The 27,192-nt window shown below is 38.2% G+C and overlaps 1 protein-coding gene across 4 annotated transcripts in view; it reads right to left on the bottom strand.

The window, feature by feature from the left end:
- The window catches only part of srbd1 (S1 RNA binding domain 1), an 86,206-nt gene that overhangs the window by 48,118 nt on the left and 10,896 nt on the right, over positions 1-27,192 (bottom strand). For all 4 annotated transcript variants that reach the window (XM_088610211.1, XM_088610210.1, XM_088610207.1 and 1 more), the window contains exons 7-14: positions 27,029-27,167; positions 25,986-26,082; positions 25,160-25,319; positions 21,022-21,125; positions 17,624-17,731; positions 16,569-16,726; positions 15,641-15,731; positions 15,201-15,308 (exon numbers count right to left, since the gene is read on the bottom strand). In XM_088610211.1, the coding sequence (XP_088466337.1) occupies positions 15,201-15,308; positions 15,641-15,731; positions 16,569-16,726; positions 17,624-17,731; positions 21,022-21,125; positions 25,160-25,319; positions 25,986-26,082; positions 27,029-27,167 (965 nt within the window). The remainder of the gene's footprint in view (positions 1-15,200; positions 15,309-15,640; positions 15,732-16,568; positions 16,727-17,623; positions 17,732-21,021; positions 21,126-25,159; positions 25,320-25,985; positions 26,083-27,028; positions 27,168-27,192) is intronic.

Here is a 27,192-nt window from a genome sequence, read left to right as displayed (position 1 = left end):
GAATTGCAGTAGAATGCTAAGAATGCAGACCGTGATTGGTTAACTAGGGTAGAGGCCAGAAGAAAAGAAAGAAACCTTTTTTTTCTCTTTGCAGATTAATACATTTTCATTTTCTATGACCAGCCTGACGACGCACACAGAAATTGTGATTTACTAGCTTCTGGGGTAACTTTTGTTTCTCTTGCATCTCACGTATGTTTTGTTTCGTGTCCTTCTCAACTTAAAGAGCCTGTCTCAATGTATTCCTTTTTTTCCATTTCAAAAGAAAAGCGATTTTCTATTTAACCTTCACTTTAATCAAAGTTCACAAATAGATCATGGGAACATAAAATCTGAAAAGCAAACACAATGCATTCCTGATTTGCTTTGTGAATGTACAAGATAAATTACCCAGGGCATCTCTCTTCTCATTTTCACTTCCAGTTGGAACTTTGAGGTGAAAGGCAGGCATTAACACCTTCCTCAGTTGTGACAGCTCCACAGTCATCGCTCTGTGTCACTACACAACCCGATTACACAACTTTGGAAGGAAGATTCATCATATGAACAACCGATCCCCTATAACCCTGTTAACTAGGGATATATGTCCTCAGAAATGTACAACAGAAACAAGTATTCTCACAAGGATTTCATTTTTAAATATTGTTTTTCCTTCCTTGATTGACAAGTGCCTTATTCCTCTCTTCCTAGGCTTAATGTATTTGATGGTCTGCACGCCAAGCTGAGGAAGCCTTGAGACGAAAGACAATTAATGAAGTTTGGCACATGACCTTCAGCTAGTCAAATGAGACAGCAGCAAGCTGGGTGATTAATATGATATTCTAACAAATTAACAGTCAGCAAGGAGAACACAGGCACCAGGCGATTCAGGCTTGCTGGAGAACATAAGATCATGCCTCTTGTGGTTGGGGAATGACCCTGACAAAGGCACTGAGCTGCCAAAAACGCGCACGACATCTTAAAACTTCAAAAACGACAAAGTGCCTGCTGGGTGCGTGTCCCTGCTCCCTTGCCCTGGGCCGATTTGGAGATCTTGTTCCCTCTGTGAGCAGAAAGGGACCACCAAGCTGACATCCTTGTCTTTGGCAAGGGACGAGGTCAGCAGAGAACTTGGTGACGTCTCCCATTTTGCTTCTATAAGCCAAAGGCTCCCAACCTGCACACACTCTTTCTCCACCCAGCTAAGACAAGAACATATGGCAGCAAGCAATCTGCAGGAAAAAGCACGGTGGTGTCGATGCGTTGCTGTGAACAGCTTCACATTCAGCATGCAGGCCAAAGTCACACTGAGCAACGACATCCGCACACGCTGTTGTCAAATGCATTTTTTTAACCGTTTCTTGACCAGATCACTTCATATGAAAATTACAGCCGACTTTAAAGTCAAATTTCTGTTTCTTGTGACACAACAAACACCATTCAAATGCTCTTCTGCTAGATGCTGCAATAAATGCTGATTTATTCATGTAAAAATTACAACAATACATTTATCTTTATAGGGCAGATGTACTACATTTTCTAAGATGATGTCCTATAGGGTTATTTAATGAGAAGAAGGAAGAATGTTGTTTGGTGAGAGATCCTCATACCATGGGGGGAGAAGGGCAGGAATAACTGGAACATAGCTCCATATTGTGTCAATTTTAATTATCACATATGCCTTGACTCCAGGGCAGAAACCCTATGGTCAAAGCTGAATTGATACAAACAGCTGGATGGAGTGAGAAACCCTGTGGACTGCCTTTTCTCTGGCCTGAATACACTTCAGTGAATTCATAAAACACCTATCATTTTCAAACATGATACTATAAAATCATAAGATTATTTATGTCAGGGTATTGACTGAAAGATAACTGAAAACCAGCTGTTCAAAATGGGAAAAAAAGGGCACAAACTGAACTGGGGTGCTTCTAAAACGATGTTTGACACCAAAAGGGAAACCCCCCTTTTTACTTAAAAGTAAAGACTTTGACCAATGTGTGCTGCCTGTATTAACATATGCCCACAAAGCCTGATCCCTGGATTCAAAACTGTATCAGGAACAACCCCAGGCAGCACAGAATGATGAATGCTCAGAATAACAAGGAGAGAGATAAAACGAAACAGATGGTTTAGAGCAAAGACAGGAATACTTCATGTACACAAATAATGGAGGATCCAAATATAACTGGCCAACTCAGTGAATGCAAACTTGTATCATCATTTCAATGGATTTAGCATTCTTACTGTAATGGAAATGCTTACAATGATTATGATGAAAAGTAGAAAAAAAAAAATAACCCCACAGTGGAAGGTGAAAAGATGTAGGCTAGTTAATAAATTTCAAAGGAGCAAACTGTAAGAGGATAAGGCAGTAGAAGAATTTCAGGATGATCCTAATCTAGCAGTGGATTGAAAAATGCTAGTGATGAGGATGAGGAGGAGTATTATTTTTGTACTGACCCCTTCAATAAAGACAACTTGCAATCAGAATTTATAGAATTTTAGGTAACTGAACATGTAACTAAGTAAAAAGTAACCTAATCCTTTTTTTTATACAGGGTAAGGCTGACACACAGGCTATGGATAACAGCAGTAACAAATCTATACACTTTAGTACTTTTGCCCTTTGTGCAATGTGATGACACTCACAGTCAAATCTGTCGATAGAACAATATTTTAATTAATATTTATTAGCAACTTATTAAATCTACAGTACAATATTTTTGCAAATATATATATAAGAAAGGTTTACTAAAAACCCTAAAAACATTTTAGATATAGACAACAGCAAAAAAAAGTTTTTTTTTTTCCCTCATAGCTCTGATCTACATTACTGAGAATCTTTCTGTGTCAAGATATCTATCATGACCATTTGCATCCTGGTGACTGTATGGTTGATCGCTTAGACACCATAATTGTCATTGCTTCCTTTTGGCTGTGCTTTTTGTGCCTTAACCCCATGATTACAATTCAATTGTTCCTGTCAATTCCCAACGACCATCTCAAATTTCACCCTACTGCTTGAGTCCCAGACTCAAAAGGAGGAGAAGTTAGGCGAGCTGAATGACCTCCAACAGCACTGCCTGTCCAAATGCCCTTTATAGACCCCTGCACCTCAGCAGAATTTAAATACTGCCAAGCAATTGCAGTTGACTCGAAGAAGACAGACCTCAAATCGGCAATATCTGACTTTCGCTGGGTATTGGTTTTAACAGGGATCACCAGGACACTGCGAGGCCTCGTCAATCCCAGTCCGTTCCCCCCCTGAAACACCCACAGGAATGTCACAGTCAATCAGGCACTTCCAGTGGCTTTGCTGCCAGGACGGCCGGGATGTGAGCTGTTGATGCCGTATTCGTTTTGGGAGAAGTTCCAAAGAGGTCACTTTACATCGCAAAGCTGGGCCACAAACACTAATACCACCACCCCCTCCTTGAAACATTCCTATTCTGTTATTCATGAGACTCTTGCTGTGTAACGCGATACAAACTCGGATGCAAAAAAAAAAAAGGGAGCATGGTAACCGGAACAATCGCTTTTCCCTCTGCTCATCCACATTACAGTCCTGTTTTTGCCCGGAAAACAAGTTCTCGCTCTTTTGTTAGCACCACAATGGCACAGTTTTAGAAGGCCAGTGCCTTTAGATCACCCAGTACTGTTAATCAAAGCTATGAACAGGTAACATAAAACTAGGAGTAAATACGATGCTGTCTGTGATCAGACTGCCTGCCAGACCTTACAGTCTATGAAACGGTATCTACACAGGGCAAACAACTGGGGGGCTATTAACACCATTCTTTTAAACAGGACGAAAATGCACACTGTACAAATATTGACCTTTATCGAGTGTTACACTACTGTATTGGCTTAATCAGGCTTGATATAGCTACAGAAAAAAATCCCTTATCACATAGACTGTAAATTAAGATCAGATAATTTATTTTGTACATTTTTACTCTCGACAAGCTACTTGTCTTTAATAGTGACATTAGACTCAGTAGTCAAATTACGAACAGATTTTTTAGCAGCAAATAATAATACAGCCCGCATGTTATGCATTTTACAGGTTGGATTAACAAGGTGCTGAAATCTTCACACCTAATGCACTGCTGTTATCTTCACGTGGCTCTCTGCAAAAATCTTAATCCTATTAATAACTGATGCAGCGAATATACTGTACATCAGGATTGGACCTAATTACATAGTTATCTTGACAGTAACCATTCAGATTAATGACGCGTTATTGTTTTTTGAAGTTAGCCTTCCTTGCTCTTCGCTAGCTTACATGTTTCCTGTATCAGATAAGAAACGCAGCCTATTTGAGAAGGCATGAAGCAACATTTTAAACCTATCTTCGAGCCGCAATAAATGCAAACACAATCCTATGAAAAGAACATTTTTCAATGGCTTTTAATTAAGAGGAGGCAGAGGCACTCGTTGTCAGGCTTTACTTAATTAAAATTATCAATCCTGGAAACAGTGATAAGTAAGAAAGAACCTGCTAGTCTACAATTGCTCTGGCAAAAAAAAAAACCCTTTTGATTGCTTTAATATTGAGATTAAGCGAAGGCGCCTGCTTACAACAAAAAAAAAATGCTGCTTCTTCTGAACAGTCTGATTTCAATCTCTTTGACTTCCTGGGAACTTAGCAAATTACTGTATTAGCCATCACTTCTGTAAGATTTTCCATGCCTGCCCAACAACGCAGATGTGCCTCTACAGGTCAGCTGTGAACTAATCTGCTTTTCAGCAGCATCACGCGGAATACAGACCTGTTGAACCTTGTTAAGTTGTCCTTATCTTCGTCCCGCGCTAATGTAACAGATTGCAAAGCTCCTCCGCCAGGGCAGCCCATTACTCACTCAGCTGTAAACTGCGACCTTAGGACCCTCATGAGGGAAAGAACGATCAGATATCTGTCTTCATCTTGTCTGAAAATTATGACATTTTTCAGCAAGAAAAGGGTCCAAATGGCAGGTGTCAGAGAGCCTTAACTTCACACGTGCAGCTAGAAGGCAGGAAAGCCAAAATCAGCGTGTGGCCATGTCAAAGCCACACTCTAGCTGCCATGAAAGTGCATATCTGAAAAGAGCAAACCTCACAGCCTGTTACATCAATCTGGTGCCAGACGTTGTTATTGGAACAAAAGCTGGTACTGTGCAGATGGCCCCGGGAGAAAAGAACATTCCAAGTCACCAGCGAGTGCAGCGGACTGAGGTGGCACTTCCACTGCCTGGCTCTGACAGCTACCTGTGTGTGGCCGCGCGGGACCGCGCGACTGTCACAGCCTCCCGTCAGGACCCAGAAGGAAAACAAGCCACGCCGAGACGCCAAGAGACAAGGCAGGGAGACAGCAAGCAGAAAAAAAGACAGACTGGCCTGCCTCCAACTTCGCACAACATCATTAGCCTGTTTTGTTTAAATGAAAAACAGCCTCGCTTAAAGGCTCCTTTGTTGTAAAATATATTTCGGGAATTAATTTTATTTTGGGGGGTCCACTCAAGTTTCCCCCCCCCCCTCTTTTGACATCCAAGAGTTTTTCTTTCATCTACTTAGCATTAGTACTGAGGGTCTGATATATTTTGTGCGATTTCTTTTTCTTGCAATCCAAAATCACAAGAAACAAAAAGAAAGTCTTGAAAACGGGGAAAATATTATTATACTCCTGTTGATTCAATATGTGATGGATGGTATACTTAAATCAAAACACATTTTTTTCTGAAATTGTAAAGGAAAATATTCTTAAAACTTTAAATAAGTGGCTTGAATAAGGATGCAAAACTTTAAAGTCTCCTCTCGAAATGCTTACTTTATAACATAAAAATGTAAAACATAAGTCACAAATATTGATGAGAGCAACATTCCATATACAGAACATGCCAAGAACATAAATGACAATTCGGTCACAGTAACTAAATGAATTAGACCTTGCCTTAATGCTCGCCTTTCTGTGTGCTCACTGTATGACAGGAAATTAAACAAAAAACAGTTAATATTAGGAAGTGGTCAAAAAGAAACATCCTCTACCAGTGGGGCTAAACTCAAGAACACTGGCAGTGCATACACAAGACAAAGAAATGACCTGCATTTTTCTACACAACTATAGCCCAGATCTCTGGTCAGTTCAGATCAAGGTGGCTTTGTATACTGTATATGCCTTGACAGCCTGATCAGAACCACACATTTCATCCGGATAATTCCTGGTATTTCTGGGGTTCGAAGAAACTCTGGACCATGTTTAAATGCCAGCATCATTTTATACACTTTCAGAGCACACAGAAAGGCGAGCATTAAGGCAAGGTCTAATTCATTTAGTTACTGTGACCGAATTGTCATTTATGATGGGAAGACTTCTACTTCAGCAGTTTCTACAGGGGACAGGGCTAATGAATTATAGATTCTTGTACCTTTATCAAGACTTAAGGCTTTCATGACTCAGTCAAGTAACCTTCACCACAGTGGTAGCTACAGGCTTATCTCTGGGTAGCTTACTAATTACCCTTCTCCCTTTCAACTGCATTTATCTGCCTTTCAAATATACTTATGGCCTTAATTGCCCTCCCTGACTTCTCTTTTCCTCCTCTGGCCCCTCTCTCAAGCCGGGGGCACACCACCCACATACTTTCATATTCCAAGTTCTTTCAATGCTCTTCTAAGGCCTCATTACCTGTTTGCAAAGCCCAGCATCAAAACAAAATGTTAAAACCCCTGGCACAAGTACTCTAGCATGTTGTTGGTTCTCCATGTTCTTCAAATACTGTACCTACAAGAACTAAAAGAAATGGTTTGTCCCCATTCATCTGTGCTTCCTGGAAAGTGAGGGCTCCAGCATATCACAATTATTACGACAGATGCACGTGCCATTGAGAAGGAGATTTAATTCGCTGTCAGGTTAAGACATCAGGTGCAGTTTTACCATAGCCTCGAGAAATGAAGGTGCAGATTTCAGCACAAACAGAAGGCCACAGCCATAACATAGCTGAGCTGTCGGCTTTAACACGTTCTGAGAAACCCAAGTGAAACAATAAAAAAGGAAAGAGGAATGACAAGAGTCCAGGACCCTAGTGGTTAGGAAGGTTGTGAGTTCAAGTCAGTGGGACATTGCTGTCGCACCCTTGAGCAAAGTGCTTCACCTGAATTGTTCCTGTATAATACCCAGCTGTATAGAAAGTGTACAAGTATAAGTCTCTTCATATTAAAGCCTCAGACAAAGTAATGGTAGTAATAGGACAATTCCATTGTGGCTTTTACTTGTATGTTTTTTATATTAATGGCTTGTTTTTTTTTCACAACAATGTTGCAAAGACCTTGAAAAAGTGCGCCAAGACACACAAAGCAAAATACATCATTCCAATTTATTGTGCTTGCGTGGTTTGGACGGTGTGGACAGCGAACAACATAAACATTTAGGGACTGCGGCTATTTTCAGCATATCTTGAAGTCTCCAGTAAACGCATTGTGATTGCACTGCAAGCTTAGCCATAAAAAATACAGATCTCAGCTAGTCGAAACCCTCCTGTATCACAACATTTCAACTGTGTGACCCTGCAACTGATAAGTGTTGACTGGCCAGTCTGGATGAAAGCACCTTGTGAAAAAGTACTGTAGTGTTATTAGTAAGCCTGTTCATTTTTTATAACATAACCGACAGATAACAAAAATGCCAAGTGTGACGGTTCAGTGTTCTGGACACGATATCATGACAAATGCCCAAAGAAAAATAATGTACTTGTGCGGCATCAGTTCACAGGCTCATGAAGTAACACTGATGGCAACTCACTTACAACAAAATGCAAAAAACGCACATTTATGATAATGAGCTGAAAGCCGAACACACAACAACTGGGTTTAGCCCATTCTGACCACACAAGAATGCACCTAATTTTGTGTGGGACTCAAGTTTCATGCATAAAAACCAATGAGGTTTGACAGCTAAATGAATCCAAGTATAAACTACTTTGCAAAAATCTCTTCTGTCCAGCTAAGTCTGTCATGTAGTCAAAACCATCTACATCATGAGGGGAGGAAATAAGGAAGTGTTTCTCAACCTTTTAGAAGCCAGGAACTTGCTGGCTGCCTTTTTAAACTGTCACTGACTGCTTTGTCCTTTTTAATGTTGGATTTGATCACATAATCTTTAATCATACATGTACCAGCATCACTCTCTCTGTGTTCTCCTTGCCACTGTTCAGTAGGAACAACAACAATAAGGTTAATGAGTTGTATACGTAGCTCTCATACAGTGCTGAAAAAGTTCTTAGAAAGACATCACACACAAGCTTGTGTTTCTGCACCATGCATTTCAACCACAAACGTTTCATGTGCTGTGATTTTTAAAAACGTTTGGCCATCCTACTATAGACCTGCAATGTACTGTGTTGCATGAAGCATGCAAATCAATTACTTCACATGCACCTGAAAACAATAATTTTTGACAGAGATAAGTGAATGAAAAACAGATGGACAGAAGAAAACCATGACTCTACTGATTCACTAAGCAATGCAACACACGTTGAATTCAAACCAAAATAATTACTGATATATACTGTACCTGTAGGAAAACACAGACAGGAATTGTTATTCTACTTGCTATGTACCGTGTTACATGTCATTAAAAAAACAACACAGATCCCAGAAGCAAAAATATATACAGTGACAGTGCTTATTGTTCTGCACAATATCAAACTACTAACATAATCTGTCAAAAAGCAGAATAGAACACACATTTACAAATTTTCTAATTCAAACCAGTCTAACTTCATGTCAACCAAAAGATAAACAAATTGATATTTGACAATTTTATGTCATGCTTGGCAAATGTTTTGCCATATATGTGGCCATATGTGGTATACAGTACAAATTAGTACAATTTACAGTACCCCTGTCTCTGTACAGATACTGTATGTGATCTGACAGAGACAGGGGTGGATTCTTAAGTTTTTACTTGAAATCCATGGTGTAGCTCAGCTAATAGCACATAATTTCAGCTCACAATGAACGGTGAGTGAGATTTTGTAAATTTCACATTTATTAAACACTGTTACACCACAATTTTAGTTTCTCTCTCCATACAAGTAGTTTTTTGCAATGAAAGCTGAGGAATGTGGCTATAAGGTTCTCCCTGTTATCCACAAGTTCTGGCAATAAACACATCCACCTGTGAACTCATGCCATTCAATGTTCTACACAACACATCCACAAGGTAAATGTGGCCTTACATCCTTGGTGTATAACATGCATCCATGAAATACAATTTTTTTAAATAAACACCATTTAATGATGGAACATTCCTAACTAAATTATCCTTCTTTCAATAACACACTTTCCATTGTATACAGTAGAATCAACATTTAATGGTTCGCTTGTCTCCTGAAACAAAACTGCACTCTAATTCAATGTTTATGTGGAATGTCGAAATTGCAACAATTTATCTTTCCTTCCACACAAACTGTTTCCAAATATATCAAATGCTCCAAACCAAATTGCTGTTATTTTACTGTGGGGATGCACGTACAGGAGAGAAAGCATGACCTTTATAAGTCAGTTCTGTCAGTAGGGTTGGCTTACTGTCAAGTTAATTGCCCCTTTTACAGGATGTCCCTGAAATAATTTTATTGAATGCAAACTCCCAAGAGCTATTTTATTTCGTTTTTGGTTATCTGCAAAGAACGATAGGCACCATTTCAGCAAACATAAGCACAAGAAAGGCATTTGAACAAGAAAAGTCTGAAGTAGCGCAAGTTTTAGTGAAATGAAGGTCACTCTCCTATCCAAGTGTACACTGCTGTCTGTGCTGCTGTCTTTGCTATGTTAGCAATTGCACAATCTGTATGAGTAAGTCAAATTTATTTTAAAAAAGAAATATTAGTTGTACAATCCAAACTAGAGCTGGGAATTGCTAGTAAAAATAAAAATAATTTTGACTGAAGAATATAAATTGACCACATTCCAATTCAAGTAAATATAAAACCAGTTGAAAAAAACAATGTTATTTTAATGTTATTTCTTGAAACAGAAAACTCGGAACTAGCATGCATTTGTAGAAGCCTCAAGCACACATAATTATTTCAAAAAGAAGGACAACAGTATATCTGAGTACATGAATTAGTTCATTTCCATTTTGGTTGAATTTAGATAAATATTTCAAGATCATAAGAAAACAGGAATGAATGATAAGAAATGGAGGAATTCATGTTTAAGCAGAAAATTTAAAATTACAGCCTGTGTTTACACACAATGAGAAAGCTCACACTGAATGTCTGCAGTTACGCCTTGCCCTCTTTCAACTAATTACTACTCTGTAGCTTCAAAAAACAATTAACCAGGGCTCCTTGAAAACAATAATTTATTTGTCCACAATGATAATGAAACCTGGCAATTTAAATAAATTATTAATTAAATGCAACATCAATAAACAGCAGGATTGTGGAATCACGTCCTCCAGCAAATTGTAATTATTCCTCTCACATATTTAATCAGACTCATTGAGGCCAAGGTCTTGTTTGCAATGAAGTTCAGGGGCAAAAACACCAAAAAAAGTGCCACGAGAACTGCAGTGTAGACTATTTCAGCCTTTCCCCTCTGATTCCACACTGATCGTGCTGTAGAAGTCATGTCCGTTTACGTAATTAGAAAGTATTTAAATGAAGTCTTCCTCTGAATAACAAAGTGAAAGCAAAGATGCTTTACTTAAAAAAATAAATAAAAGCAAAATCCCTTCTTAAGCTCCTGATGGAAAACTGAAATCCTGGTTTTCTGTCATCACTGGTGTGATCTGCTTTGGTGTCAAACACCACAGCAGCCTATAATAAATCAATACAGTTAAAAAAATAAATAGGAATCTACATTTTAACCTAACCACTGTCATTCTGTTCATTATGAGCAGTAATAAAAACCTGGCCACTGCTCTTTTACTATATTATTGAGAATCGGACGTCTGCACTTGAAGGGTCAAGGTTCCCACAAGCTTCATTAATTACAGTCTTTTTCTCATCACAGGACAGAATCACAGGAGAAAGGCCCTGACTACTCAGAAACAGAACAGGGTTTCTTCCCCCCCGACAGCCGACACGACTCTTTAAAATGAAAGGAAACTGCTCGGCAGATATCTCAATCTCATCGCACCTCAATAATCACCGTCACGCAGTTACTACCTCCTGATAAACCGCTACAGCAGAAGAGATTAGGGCATTTAGAAATAGCGTTCCAATTCTTTCCTTTCAAAAAAAAAAAACTTTATCAGCCCCGGATTAACACCGGCACAATGAAAGCCACACATTCAGTTCAAATTTATAATGAAATTTGATTTCTATAAAACAAAAATGAAAAAAAAAACATCATGAAAATAAGGTGGAATGATTAAAAAAACAGAGTGAAAAATTAGTGTCTGCCTTTCGCTGATTAAATACTTTCACAGCCTTACTGCAGTTGTCTTTGTTCAGGAAATTGCTGCATGATTCTACTAGTTTTCATATGGTTTATGAACTGCTACTGCCAAAATTCTAGTATAATAATACAATTCTGAAAGATATCCATTTACTACTGATTAAATTGTAGTAAATGAAACTTTTATTTTCATTTAGAAAATCCAATGCTTGTGAGATGATTAAAAAAAGTATAGACCAGCAAGTGGTTATCTTTTCAAATATATTGGTACTGTATTCTTTCAAGATACCAATTTTCAGTTATGTAAACTCATTATCATAGATAACACTTTGCAAACATTTAGGGATGGACAGCAATTTACCACTGTATATAAAGCAATTCACAGAGCAGTATAATGTAAAAGAAATTACCCGTGCTTGAAAGACATAATGAAAAACTCAAACTGGGTGAAGTAGGACATTGCATGCACTTCTTTAATTTGATCTCTGAAAAACCACAGAGCAGTAGGAACACCTGCCTGACAACTTTTCATGGGCACAGCAACCTGTATTGTTCAGAGAGAGACTGGAGAACTAGCTGACAGGGTCTGACAGGCAGTCTTTAATACCAGGGGGATTTCACATTAACCACTTACCTTTAAAAGGGGCTTTGATCTTGCCCATCTTTCGTGTACCTCTTTCACGGCACATTAATAATAAAAAAAGGAAGGAAAAGCACAGAAGGAAAATGAAAAGGCCAAAATCTAGAATTACATCAAGCAGGTACCTGATGAAAACAGGGATTAATGCTATTGTGGTGCTGCATCAATAACACTCACTCAACAGGCAAGCTGCCCCCCTCCTCCTCCCCCATAAATCATAACTGAGCTCCTCTGAACTCTCCTTCCGAAACAGGACCTGCCACTTCCGAAAGGGGCTGTCCTGGGGGCTCATTAGAATAACGCTAGCCCGCCTGTGCCCCCTGTCATGCCAAGTGTGCAGCCGAGCAGAAGAGAAGTCAGAACAGAGCTGGGGGGTGACATCAGAGAGGCCAGGAAAGAGGCATTTCTCAAGCTCAGCAGCAAGAAGACAGATAACAGACGGTCCAAATGAGTCTTGTGGTTTAATTAACTAGTGCAACTTAACATCGCAAATCACTGATGGTCCCCCTTTCCACCACAGAGGGTACACAATACACAGACGTCTTTTTTTCTTTTTCAGCTATTCATTTTTTAACTCCTACTGAATCCCAGGACCCCTCAAAACACCAAAACACTGGCAGAAGGAGAAGATGAGGAGACAAGAAGAAGGGGCGTTACAGAATTCACAATCGCATTCGGACATGAATTCAAGCCGGCACGCATCAGCTGTGCTTTCATTTAGGCTTTCGGAATCCTTACTTTTTTTTTCAGATTAAAAAAATTAAAGAGCCGTGCCTGCGATTAAGAAATAACAAGAAACCAGATGAGAAGCTGCTTCTTCAGCACTAAAAAAGTACATGAGGGGGAGGACACAAAAAACCTCAGACAAAAAGAATTTTCCATGTTACATAAAGTCAACATTTATCATGAAAAAATCTAAACTGCTGGGAAGCTGGTTACCCCTTCTCTTTCCTGTTGCGCTGTTACACAGATTTCTTTAAAGGAACTGGTGGAAATTCAGAACACTTCTGTTCTTAGCTTAATTCTTCTGTTTCAGGCTGCGGCACTGATACTATAAAGGTTCCTGATAATTAGCAATGTTAACAATCTTCAACTAAAAAGGTTTTGAAATTGCATGAAAGAATAGCACACCTAGGACCATAGCCTTATGGGAAACAGTGCTTCATAATACAAGTTAGAACAGAGAGCAGGACCAAAGTCATACTGTATGTGCACATTTTTGCACTTCCTCAACTTTTCTTTGCACATTCTTGGCAAAGTATTTTATGTTTTCCAAAAATGTGTAAATTTAATTATCTTTGAAAAGAAATGCTATATCCACAAGTAAAGACTTTTTACTCTGACTATTGGATCTGAGATTATTCTGTTCGTCAAAATGTTAAACTGTGACCCTTTAAACAGACACATTTCAGAAACAGCAGCATCGGCTTGACTGTGAAAGACAGCACATCCTTCAGGGATGTTCTTTTGTCACATACTGTATTTAGGAGCCGTTTCCAAACTGCTGTGGACACATTCCAAAAATTAAAGCATTGGTTGTCATTGGGGCAAACCCACATCGATCTCCCAGAGCCTGTGCAACTGTAAAGACTGATCTAAATTGTCATATTTTTAGTTCTTGTTGCTATTTTTTCCACTTACATGTTATAAATATCCAACAAAGCCTGCGTGTTAAAAAGAACTGCACTTAGAGCTATCCTAATTAGTTATTCAAAGAACATCTGGGACAATGAAAATTCCCTCCACCGTTATCGCCTTTGAGCTGTTCTGGACAAAGGAGAAAGATGACACACAGGAAAGTTCAAAAGCAGAGTTTGCAGAAATATGGGAAGGCCATTTGAGACCACTTCAGAAAAGCTTCACATTTCTATATGTTACTTAAGCAAAAAAAGAGATGGTTTAGTAGTCAAAGTTAAAGACTGATGTCTGGAAATTGACCTGTTGCCGAACATAGCTTTGCATTAAACAATTATGTGAGTAATTTAAATTATGTCCTGCATTCCTTGATCTCCCTTCCAAAACAACAAAGCCCACAATGACACTTCTCTCTCGATGTCGCAGAGGGGGTCTGCGGTATGACCTTGGTGTCTGGCTTCTCAATTCAGACCTTACTGAAAATGTTCAAGACGGGAGAAATTCTATTCTTTCATAACCCGTGATTAATTTCGGCTATTCAATTAAAACAATACACTTGTTCAAATTGAACATCTGCTCCAGTTAAAAATTACTGCATCCTTGGCATGGCATACACTAAAGCTAACAAAAACAACCTGAATCTCTACTGGCCCTGGCAATGAAGGCGATCTGTAACAGAAAACCTTATGGCCACTTTTGACTTTTTCTGGGCTCTGCTCCAGTCTTAACCCTAAGTCAATAAACACAGGTCCACAAGAGAAACTATAAAAGTCCTGCAGTTATTTAAGTTGGATTTAAGCTTATAAAGCTGTATTGGTTATAGGAACAGTAAGAAATATTTGTTTTTAATTAGAGACTGTCAAACAAGGTCCAGATGGCATTTAAAACCCACAAGAATTACACATTCCTGATGGCTGCCATTTCCTTTCGCCATTCTTCCTGCATTCTGTTTTCTTACCTTCCTGAAAGCCACAGATCTTATTAATAAAGGTCTCTTGATAATGTTTAAATCGCTCTGGACTTTGTGTATCACCCATTGCACAATTGGTGCCAGCAACAGTTGCACACCACCAAATGAACTCATCGCAATCAACCACCTAACCAGATGTTTATTTCTTGGTGAAGGAGAAATGTTTGGTGATTTGTTTTGTCAAGAAGAGCCTGGAGCAGACTTCAGTTTTATTGAACCCATTGTGTCCAGCTCTTCAACATGCAGAAAGGCATATCACTGAGTCCACACTGCATCTTCCTGCTCCCTGACTGCTCTGCCTCCTACTGGAAGAACTGAAGGGGTGGACATACAGTAGAGTCTACGCTGGTGGCCCTATTAACAAAGATGTCCTGTCCAGCTGGTAACCACAGGCATTTCTAAGGAATGCTAAAGATCCTAGATCTGGAATAATAACAATGTTGGATAATCCAGTACAATGTGTCAACAAAGCAGCCTCAGGTGCAACCCATTTCCTCCCGTTGCTGGCAGCGTGTGATAGAGTTTTTCATTGAGGTGAAGAGGAATAATGTTCCTAGAAGCTCCTAGGAACAGAACAACAGGTCTCACCAGTAATGGACATCCAAGGGCTCAAAGAACCTCTTTGAGATGAGATCAGCGAAGAATGCTTCCGTTTCTCTGCAGGCAGTGCCATTCCCAATAACAACAGTGTAACAGCTGAAGTTGGGAAAAGACAGAAAATACCAATTAAAATGATAAAATGGTGTGATGTCTTACGTTATAGACCTTGAAGTCTGCCAATTCAAAGACTATTGACTATGGAATTTAAGACAAATGCAGATGTACCAATACTACAGTATGTGACTGACCATTGTGAAGGTTTGTATGCATGGAAGGAAGTGGTGAATGTGTAAATGTAACCAAATCACAAATGCAGTTGCTTTAAAAGTCCATCTAACTTACAAGAACCTTACTTTAAGGATTTATTATTTAGCTTATTGTTAGAACAATTTTAATACATTTGAAAAAGAGACACAAAAATTCTTTACTTGTGCTTTATCATCAGTTGTTTTAATTTCTCGGCTTCACGAAATCCTCCTCCACTGTGTAAATACACTACATCTGTCTGAAGTATCTGGCCTAAAAAAGGCAAAATAAATTCAAAATCAGTGGGGAAAAATTGACATTTTTATAATATTTTCTCAGTAGTGGCAGTGATGCTGCCCATGTGGCTTGTCTGAAAGGACAAAAACTGACAACAAACGCAGACCACGAACTTATCAGGAGGCACGTGGTTCATTGTCTGTAAACCTGGTGGCAGCTTCTCGCATCCTGAAAACAACCCAGTTGCGTCTGACATTGCTCCAAGGGAACAGCACACTGGCTGACAGCCGTCTGGGCAGTGAAGAGAACCCTACTGCAGTCTGGCGCCTCTGTGCCGTCCAGCACAGGGGACAGGCTCTGAAGCTCGACACGAGAGGATCACACTGGGGTGTATTACTTTTTCACATCCGCCAACTTCATCACTGATCTTGAGAACGTACTTTGGGACACACTTTTCCTTAGATAAGTCCAAACTAATTCTTCCACTTATAAAACAGGAGCACTATAAATTACTTTACATAAAGAATCATTTATGATTTGAAAACCTACGATTGCCTAAACCTATTCTGATAATCAGTCTAAAATAATGCGACAAATGACATTGACAAGAATGACTACACTGCTTTAATGACTGAGCTTTTAAGGATGTAGAAAAGGTGCCTCTACTGTTCCCACCTCAAACTAGTGCGTAGTCACTTCTCTAGTCCAGCTGGAGAGCCGCTGAGATCAAGCACATCCCCACAGACCATGCAGCTCAGAAGATTTTCATTACACCAAGCCGGCAGCTACACACAGAAGAGGTGAACTCCACTGGCCTTCAGCCCACCAGAGATCTCCCGATGTACGAGTGTCAGGTAACGAGAGCATGCGTACTTGTTGGTGACAGGACAGCCAACTTGCAGCCATGTCTGAAGCCAGGATCCACGCCCAAGATGACTCTTCCCCGCACAGGGCACACCAAGAGCCTCTGACGGAGGTTCCTCACAAACATCGCGATGGATTCCTTCTCTGCGCTCACAGTCAGACTGGACCTTGGAGGGAGGGAAAATTGAGCGAGAAAGGAAACATAGAAGGGGGTTGAGAGGGCGAGAGAGCGTGAAACAAAATTCATTGGCAGGTGAATCCTCTTTTGTTGGCTATATTTGTCATTACAAAAACCTCCACGAAGCATTTGGTAAAGGACACAGCCAGATAGGGAAAAATACAGAACAAAAGAGACAAAATCTGATCAGTTTTCACTGCTGCTGTGACTTGTCAAATCATAGTTGAGGGGCAGTTTGATACTGTGTCTAATACCAATGTGGTTTTGCACAGGTGAAGCCAAGGAGCAGTTTTAATTAACACCCAGTATGCACTTACTGCGCTTGTCTCTGTATTCTGTTTTATATAAATATTCCACACTGAATGTCACAGGTGCTTATTCTTGCTGCTGGCACTGGACAAGTGTCAATACCTGCTCCTGAGAGACGTACCTACCCGAACCAACTGACTGCACATGCTTTGTAGAGAGAAGTGGTACAGATGCCAAACACAACACTCTGCTAGACCCAGGAATCAAATTCTACTAAGCTGGTCAGCAAAGAAAGTTACGTTCAAAATGCTTCAATGATAACTGAAGTTAGTTGTCACTTAAGGATTACTGAATGATTTATCATCTGTACATTACTTGAAGTGTTAAAAGTAATGTAATTAAATTAATATTTTTAATGGAATGTTTTCAGAAATCATACAAAGAGTGAAGTTCATCTTCATGTTTTTGCCATAAATGTTTATAATAAAGAATAAAACATTTTTGACAGCAGAGCAGCTCAGTGAATTAGACTTTTAAAATAAGAATAATAAAAGCCCATTCTTCTATGAAAAAATGCAAAAGAAATTGACTTTGAGTCATTCAACCTTGAGAAAGAAAGAAACAAACAAGAACTGACCTATAGCCTCTACACAACAGAGGCAGAATGAGTCTTTTGTAGGAATCTTCTACAGCATCTCTTAATATTTTCATGTGTTCCTCTCTCGCATAACCACTGGGTCTCCACCTTCAGCCCATAAGAGAAACAAATCGTAAAAAAATGTAAATTACATTGATGTCAGAAGAGAGTAGTACTGAAAAATAATTGCTTCAAATTGTAAAAAAATGCTTAGAATCAAATAAATGAACTTTAAATATTCAGCCTCCACTGAATAACTGAATACTGCTAAAATAGAATAAAAGAATAAGCCACTTGAATAACAGCTATTTTCCCAATATTTAATTCAAAATATTTCAGGCATATTTTACTATTAATCTGAATATACTCACTTTTTGAAAATAACTTTTTCATTTTTTTGTCATGGACAATGTCGTGATTTGTAGTGTTAATAAAACCATTTTGATGACAAGGTCCTTGATAGAAAATAAACCACACAAATTGACTCTTTAAAAACAAAAAAATAAACAGCCACAAAGAGACATATCCCTGGCAAAGACTCCTTCACAGGTGACCTCTAAGGTGTCAAGTGACTTACATTTGGTATACAGTACATTCTATAAGAGCAATTTAGACATCTGCATGTTTAATCAATTACTGGAACAAAAGTTTATATTAACATAAAAAATAGGGAGTACTACAACAGGGAAGATGGTTTTGGTAATTGTATTTTAGCAACACATTACTCTGATTCTGAACTTTGATGCCCTTCGAAACGAATTTTGCGTGCCCTTTCCTGTAAGCTATGGTCCATTCACCTGTGAGACACTGGACAGCTCAGCTTAAAGAGCTTCATTGCTGTTATCATTAATCAATATAAACTGCAACTAAATTTTGAGAGGTTTTTTTTCTATGAATTTACTACCATGAGCTGTAAATAGACAAAATGAATTTGATTCTATTATTACTATCTAAAACTGCAGCTGCATGTTTTATTCCTGGTAAAATTATTTCAAGGAGATAAAACGTGCAAGCAAAGTTAAATTTATTTTTTAGCAGCTTTGGGGATCGCGAAATGCATTATGTAATTTCGTCAGCCCAGATAACTGGTTTAGTCTGCCGAGTGTGTCATTTCGTTTTCGCCTCGGCAAAGCTCTTTTCTGGTTATATTTTGGAAGACCCATTAAACGAAGTTTGGGGAACTCTGTGATGTGAGGCTGGTTTTATTTTTTCTGCAATATGTAGGATCTGTAATCTACTAAATCAAAGCAAAAATCCCTGATTAAAACAATTTTATGCAGCTTTTTGTTTTAAGTAATTGAATACTTTCAGACATTATAAGAATACTGCATTTAACATAAACATAAGGGAGAAAAAAAATCAAATGGCCTTTTAAATATAATGTTGTTAACAGATATCCAAATTTCACAGTCAGGTCACTTGATTTTATCTGTTAAGTCTATTGCGACATTCCCTTTTTCATATTTATTTAAACAGCTCAAGAAAGAAATTACATTTTGAGCAGTAGAAACTTAGGCGATTTCCAAAATATGACATATTGTCATATTAATAAGTGAAATATTACTTTAGGAATTAAAATAAATGTATATACGCATGTTTTTATAACTTGATTTGACAGATAACACTAAACAGAATTCCTGTCTTCAGCGCAAGTCTGCTGACTTATGGAGAATAATTTTAACAGTTGAGAAGACACGCTGAAAAAGCGAATCTAAAATATTTCTTAGATTTAGCGGTTTATTATATTGTGATCATAAAATCTTTCTAAATACATTAACTGATTCTTTATACAGCAGATCATTTTATACATTAGAACAACTGCTATAACCTAAAATACTTAGATTTTATGTACTGAGAACCATGAAAAATGAAAGAAATGAATATTAGAACCAACAGCATTTGTTGTATTTTTAATGATGTTTAGTACTTATACACAAATATGCTGTACCTGTGTGTTAAGAAAACTTATTTTACATATTGTGATTTCTATAGTCCCACTTCAATTTCACAAGCTCTGTCGGGTGTCCGGAATTAACCACATGGCAACAATAACAAGAAAAGTAGATTTATTCAAACTAAATATTAATTAGCATGCTTCACTTATCATGTAATATCTGTTTTTTTCTATCATTCAGATATCAGAACACTACATTATTAGTAAACTGCTAGGATGAACATTGAAACAAATCTCGAAAGGTTATTTAACTAAATGGAATGGTGTTTTCTAAATCATTGGCCATTAATAATTTACATAAATTCACATAAACTCTTCAGCATCACCAAAATTCTGTAGTTTTTCCCTGGACCTTCCACGGCAATAAATGACTACTGTTTTCCATGAAGTACATAAGGTACACTATTTTCATTCATAACCACTGCATAATCTGATGGCAGTTTAAAAGCTACTGTATATGTTAACAGATGAAACTTTTTAATGTTTTACAATTATAAAAATAAAAACATTACTTTAATGCTTTAACTTAGTGTTCAAAGCAGATACCATTTGACAATACCGTTCCATATATCTTCCAGACAGGCTCAAATGGCAAATTTGAACACCTCTGAAAAAATGACCTAAAAATAAGTAAAAAGTGAACTATAGCAAAATCAGTATTTACAGCAAAATCAGTACAAATAACTACTTATGCACACATAATGCACTTATGCACAGAAAATTAGAGGACTGATGTTTTCAACAGATACTGTATTTCTTTACAGTTTAACAGTTCTTGTTCCATAATGTTTTTATATTTGTTTATCCACCAAAAAATGTATAAAAATAACAAATGTGGGTGTATGCATACATTTTATGCCTAAAAATGAAAAAAACTACAAAGTCAATAAGAATGCATGTTGGTAATGTTCAGAATTTGTTTTCTGCAAAGGATGTATGTTGATCTAGGTGTGGTTTCCAGGTTACAGCAGACTGTAAATAGAAGTTTATTTTATAAAATGTCAGGCTGACAACCCTGCACAAGAGCCAAGCTTTAGAAAGGAGTGAAAATGTATCGGGACACATGAGGGAAAAACTGTCATTGTATGACCCTTGGACTTAAGAAGATGAAATAAATGAAGTTACTATAGTTTTCCCAGTGAAAATGTTATTGTTTACAAACAGAAGAAGCAGAGTATAGTAGAAGCAACCATATCTTATCTCAGTCCACAGATTTGTTCTGCAGTTTTATTATCAATACAAGTTTTAATTATTGATAAGAAAATAAGCCAGTTTTTTAAAAAAGGATTTGATTATTGAACTGGCATTCATTAACTATAGGGTGAGAATGCAAGGGCTGTACACGGGCAAACAGTCTGATAATCAGCTGAGCGCTGTGAGCAGAGACTGCCTTCACTCACAGCCTGCCTCAACACAATGACAGGAAAGGGGATGCTATACAGACCTGACGTTGACACACCACCTGCAGAATTCACTCTTCACCCTGTCAGGAATGTTGACCTTCACTGTCAGGATCTTCAGATTCTCCCCTCGGTTAATGGCCAGAATCTGAGTGCAAACATAAACGGCACAGACAGATGACACACAAAATCCCCAAAAGATGAACTTCTCAAGTCTACTCTCATGTAACCACATGCTTGATGTCCTGTACGAAATTACGCAGTATTTAAGGAAAGTGACGTTCTGTTAAGCAAATAGTTTTAAGTTTCTGACCTTTTCTGAAGAAACCTTTAGAAGAAAAACATCAATCCATGTGCTAAATCTAAAATGGCAAGCTCCCCCACACAACCCAACAAATAATGTTTAATTCATTAGGTTAAATTCAATTTAGTTTGCTAAGATTAATGCTGACAATTTTCTGTATCTCTACATTTAGAACTTAGGTTGTCATAATTGGAGAAAAATATTTAACTTTAAACTTCCATTTTTTATCCTTTCTATAGGCTTATTAACCATACTTTTAGCACTGGACATTTCACAACGAGCATTAATATTTTATCAATGTAATCAAATCAAATGAGTGGCCGGATTACTTTACCTGTGGTTTCATTAAAAAGGCATCATTGCTGAGTTTTTAAGGAAGGTTGGAGTAAGAAAAGGCTAGTTTGCTTTGGCAGCCTAGCAGGATTATTTTGCTGTCCTGGTTCCCATAATACTGGGAGACAAAAGACAGCTTTCTTTCCAGTGCGTGATACGAACAACACTCTACCAGTACAGCTGGTCCGAGATTACAAGACTAACCTCAAAGACAGAAGCATGGGTCATAAAGATTGAGGTACCTCTGCCAGAGAAAACCAGAAACAGACAAGAAAAGCATTCATTCAAAGCTCGGCAGACACCTCAACCAACCTAAAGAAACAAAACCCTAAAACTACTGTCCTGAACTTATCTTCCGCCTGCTTTTCATATTGATGAATTTGGAGCGCAAAAGGAAAAGTGTCTCTTTGCCAAAAAAACAAATGTTCTGCACTGTATAACCAGCGCAGGTGCTACAATTTTCATTCTCAGCCCCTCTGTTTCCTTTTGCAGCTAGCTAAAGACCATAATGTGACAACACTGACAAGAATCAACAACAATAGTTAGTACTTCACTTCTCAATATTCGGAGAGCAAGCCAAAACAATTTTCATTTATTCTGACTGGCAAGCTATGCAACTTAAATTTTACAGTGACTGTTTCATGGTTAATTTGCAAAATACGCAAAATCTGTTTGGCAATTGCAGTGGATTTCGCCGCTACACTAGAATTCAAGGATTTGTTTAGCTTTCAGCAAATTTTTCATTTTAAATTGTGCATAGCCCCTTTACATTTTGTCAAATATTTGAAATTGTATACATACTAATATTATTGACGATGAAAATAAATTAATTCAGAGGCTGTCCTGTAAATGACTCTGATAAGCAGCTATTAATGATACAAACTTAAAAAGGTCTGTGGAGATAGGTAGGTAAGTTTTGTTTTCTGTTTCAAATAAAAATAACGAATTTAAATTTGCATATGCACTATAGTAAGCAGAAGAGAACAAAACTGTAAATACTGTAAGACAAACACAAACACATATTTACTATTTTAAAGAAGCAACTATCTTTTGATCTTTGTGGAAAGCATCAACACATTGAATACAAAATTACTGCTTTTCCTTTTTTAAGATATTAAAAGAATGTATGTCTGTAATGTCATGTGCTTGAATGCACTGCTTTCACTGATCATACATAGACATGAATGCCAAAAAATCATTAGCAGCAGATTAGATTTTTAAGGAATCTTTTGTTCCTTTGCGTTTAGGCGTAAAATGTATTTGATGATAATTCTGATGGTGGGTATTTAACTTAATATATACAGTATACTTAATACACACAGAAAAGCAAAAAAAAAAGCTGATGAAATGTCAGTTACATTAAAAGTGAACCATTTTGTTTTTTTTAATAAAGTTACCAGTGTTTCGAAACACTATTAAGCGCTGCCAAGACTCAGTCACCGAGATCCTGTGAGAAATGCTCACAAGAGAGTAACTTTTTCCAACGTAAAGGTCAACACATTGCTTTACTCCAGAAAGAAAGAACAACTTCTTTATCCACTTCTCCATTAGCAAATTAACTAAAAAAACAAATAAATAATCCTGAACTCGATTTCCAAGCCATCATTAACTTGACATCGCCAAAATCTTCCAGAAAAAAATCAAATGAAAATCCCTTTTGACAACACATCATAACTAAGCAGTGCAATAATAATAAATCCAACTCTTTGCACTCCAAAACAAGCAGGCTGACAGTGCCGAGTGAAAGGTTTTGCTTCCAGAGTTGAACAGTCCAGCTGAATGAGCACTCAGTACACAGAGATGCAAAAGCCTTTTATTCCCCTTTGCATAGTAACTAGCAGCTTTTAATGTATTTGAAAAATAAACACTATAAGTTACATTTCCTACAAACATTTTTTCTAGGTTAAAGAATAATTAATAATAATAAAATAAAATAATGTAACATCTGCCATCTGTAAGAAATCAGAACCAGGAATCAGGAAAACATTTCACCGGGAGACAATTTAAAGAGGTAAACAAACAATCAAAGCAGCTGGATCCTCCAAACCCAGTCTGTCAGAACTCATTGCTCTTCACAAGCAAGACACAATGGGGAACATGTGCTGCCTCGCAATCACAGAATGCACTTCCTGAGTCTGAATAACATGCACAGGTGTCAGTCTCAGTTTGTCATGTGTGCAAGTAGGGCATCATACCCATCGCTCAGTGTGCTGATTGAATAATGGTCCCTCTGTTAATGCAGGATGTTACTTCAACCACAAGAACACTTCTTGAAGATACTGTATACAGTAACCCGCTACGGCAAGATGATTACAAACGTTGGCTCTTCACATTATGGTTTTTGCAGTGTCTGTATGATTGTTTTGTATTAAAATGTTAATAAGTAATATTAAAGTTTTAATTAGGTTCAGGTTTCCCCTTGAGCTGCCCACTCCCTCCATCACCATTTACAATTAAATCTTCCTGCCACTTACAGTACAAATATGCTGGTGGAACTGACCAGACTGAAGGGCAGAAAAACAAATATTAAAGTGTGTTCACATACTGTAGGTGAAAGAGACTGATCAAAACTTTGTAGGTAGATATTTTTTAAAGGTTATGATGAACAATGTGTGATAGGCAATAATATATAGACACATCACATTAATTTGTACTTGTACATATGCATGCATACAAACACCAATTTGTCATTGACAAACATATCTGAAATCAATGTTTACTTGTTTAAGTCACTTGTAATCACTGCAAATGAAAACTAAGAGATGATCTGCATAATGGAATTAGCCATTTTACATAAAATGCTTAAGTCGGTGAGGAATCTGTGGAGCTGTGTCACAGCTTGTTGTCTGAAGCTCCAGCATGTTCCAGGCCATGAGCACTGTCACTGCAGAGCAGTCTGTGTCAATCACAGCCCTTAATTCAATCACTAGCTAATTCGGACATGTCACATATGTTAAACACAATGGCTTACAATGACTGCAGGACATGCTTGTGATTAATGGTCTCCAGCACTATCCTGGTGCTGACATACCCACTGTGACATGCGGATGAGCACCACTGTGAGTAATAAAGCTGTTATAAACAGACGCACAGGTACCAGCAATGGCACAGTTCTTGGCCCTGTGGATGGTGCAGATTTAACTAAGCCTGACATGGGGGAGCCTCTGTAAAGTTCACAGAAACACAGCGGATTATAGCATTTACTCTCAACCTCATCTGCCACACCAATTCTGGACAAGTGTTAAGAGGCTGTAATATTCAGCATTTTGCAGCTCTGGAATTCTAAAACCCATGGTTTAGCATTTATTCCGATCCTTACAGTAGCTACAGTATGTGCACAAATAGATAATATTTACATATATGCATACATAAAAAGATTCAACAGAGATTATAATATAAGTATAGTATGAATATAAATATTTGGATAAGGAACACATTCACCCTGAATTCTGCATCCCAACCCTTTTTTTCTCACTACACTATTACTGCACACAGCATATATTCATATAATGCCCTTTCCCATCAATAGCATGGGGCATGCTCACCTGGTGGTGCTGAACCCGTTTGACGTTAGCTGTGAAGTCACAGTACAGCTGGAACTTGTCGATGTCTTTCGGCTTGCCCGCTGTCGCGTCCTTCTGCTCTTTCTCCTTCAGCGCCGCTTTCGAAACAGTCGAATGAATGGTTATGGCGCTCTGATCACATCTGCAAGGGAAAGCCAAGAAGCTTTTTACAATTTCACAAATTAACCCAAGCAAAAGCAATTAACATTGAACTGTGTAGTCTTCAGGATTCTGTTACTGTACCATTAGCTGCATAAAAAAGGATATGCAATGGAAAGTGCTGGTAACGCAACACCTACAACAAAGGCAATGGAAAGAAATATTAATTTCTTACTGTACGTACAGATTGATACGAAGAGAGTGGGGTTTCAGTCCACTGGGTTCAGGCTTTATTATTTTTTTGGTGCCAATATAGTGTAAAGGTTATATCCTACTACACAGACACGGGCTACAGTTAATTTTAATGACATCCATTTTTTACACTGAGCAATTAGTGAACGGGTTAAGGGGTCCAACACCTTCTCACTGTTTTTCATCACTGTGTGGAGGTGATCAGCCAAGTTCCACAGCATGCTGCCACCTCCTACTGATTTCATCCCAACCTGCCTTTCGATTACTCAATTGATGTCTTTGCTTTAATGGTCAGAAGAACCATTTTCCCTCACTTATCATCACTACAAACCCTACGGGACTGCAGGCCCCTGAAAGACCATGCTAATTGTCCCTGAACATCAGAACGTGGCGGCCTCCTTGAGCTCGCTGTGGCCCAGCCCCACGCCGGAGAGGCCCAGAGGAACGGGACACGTACACTCCCCGCACGAACTCCAGCGTCTGCTTGTCCTTCGCTACCATATCTGCCAGGATCTGCTGCACTCCTGTCTCCACTTCTGCTAATGTGGAAAGACCTGGAGAACAAAAGAGGAATACTTGGGACATGCCGGGTGCTCCACCAGAAAGGAAGAAGAAGAGTTAACCCTAATATGCTTTGCACAGCACTGATGTTTCTCTCCAGTTTGGTTGTAAACTGCTTCTTAACTGCCAGCTATTAGCAACAGTTTAGCAGTTTAGCTCCATAGCTGCTTCCCACGTTCTCACTATATTTGTGGTTCAAATAAAGCATGACAATAAATAACCCATAACAATGTTCAATAATAAATATCCCACTATTACTGAGCCAAAAACTCTGTAGCACAGACCACTTACCTCATATGAGTAATGGAAACAAACATGAGTATTAAAGAATATTCATGTAATAGCATGATTAATTCAGGATTTATAAAACAGGATAAACTTCACACAATCTTGTTCCCTCCCATAACTAATGACTGTTTTATTTCCTAATACAAAAAAGTTCTCAATACGATGTGTGCTTTTTGTTGCTAGAAAAACAACGTGTTCCTGTCATAGAGATTATGAAAAGTACATAATGTTATTTAAGGTGCACTACTGCCCTCTACAGTTTAGATAATAAATGTTTGGAAATAATTCAATTTCAAATTTAGCAATTTATCTATAGATTTATCTTTTATAGATTTAGCAATCATTTATAATGTATTTTTATGGTATATGATATAAACATTATTGTGAAATGACCTGAAACAGTCTGAGATAAGAAGTGGTTTTGTGTGCAACTGTTCATCAAATAATGAAGCTCCTCTTAAGGTAGGAACAGTTTTAACAACAGGATCAACTTAAAATGCTTTGGTCTCCAAAACTAGAATTGTGAAATATTTATGTGACACTTTCGTGTTATTTTCTCAGAAGGAAAAGACAGCTTGGAAACTGTGGTCACTGTCTGAAGCACGGGCTCAGACTGAGGCTGCCATGAGGAAGAAGCATGCAGAGCAGTACCTTCAGTCTGCGGTTTGACCCAGCTGTGCAGATCCAGAGCTTGGGGGTTTTGCAGGAGGGTCATGACTGCAGGCTCAAGGCCCAGCTCCCTTGCTCGCCGAGCCTTCGACAGCTTACTGCCTTTCTTGTAAGGCGCATACTAATTAAACGACAAACATAACAAG

This window comes from Lepisosteus platostomus, chromosome 17 (assembly GCF_059453375.1).
Source record: "Lepisosteus platostomus isolate fLepPlt1 chromosome 17, fLepPlt1.hap1, whole genome shotgun sequence".
In the NCBI taxonomy this organism is placed as follows: Eukaryota; Metazoa; Chordata; class Actinopteri; order Semionotiformes; family Lepisosteidae; genus Lepisosteus; species Lepisosteus platostomus.
This window is presented reverse-complemented; position numbering and strand designations above follow the sequence as displayed.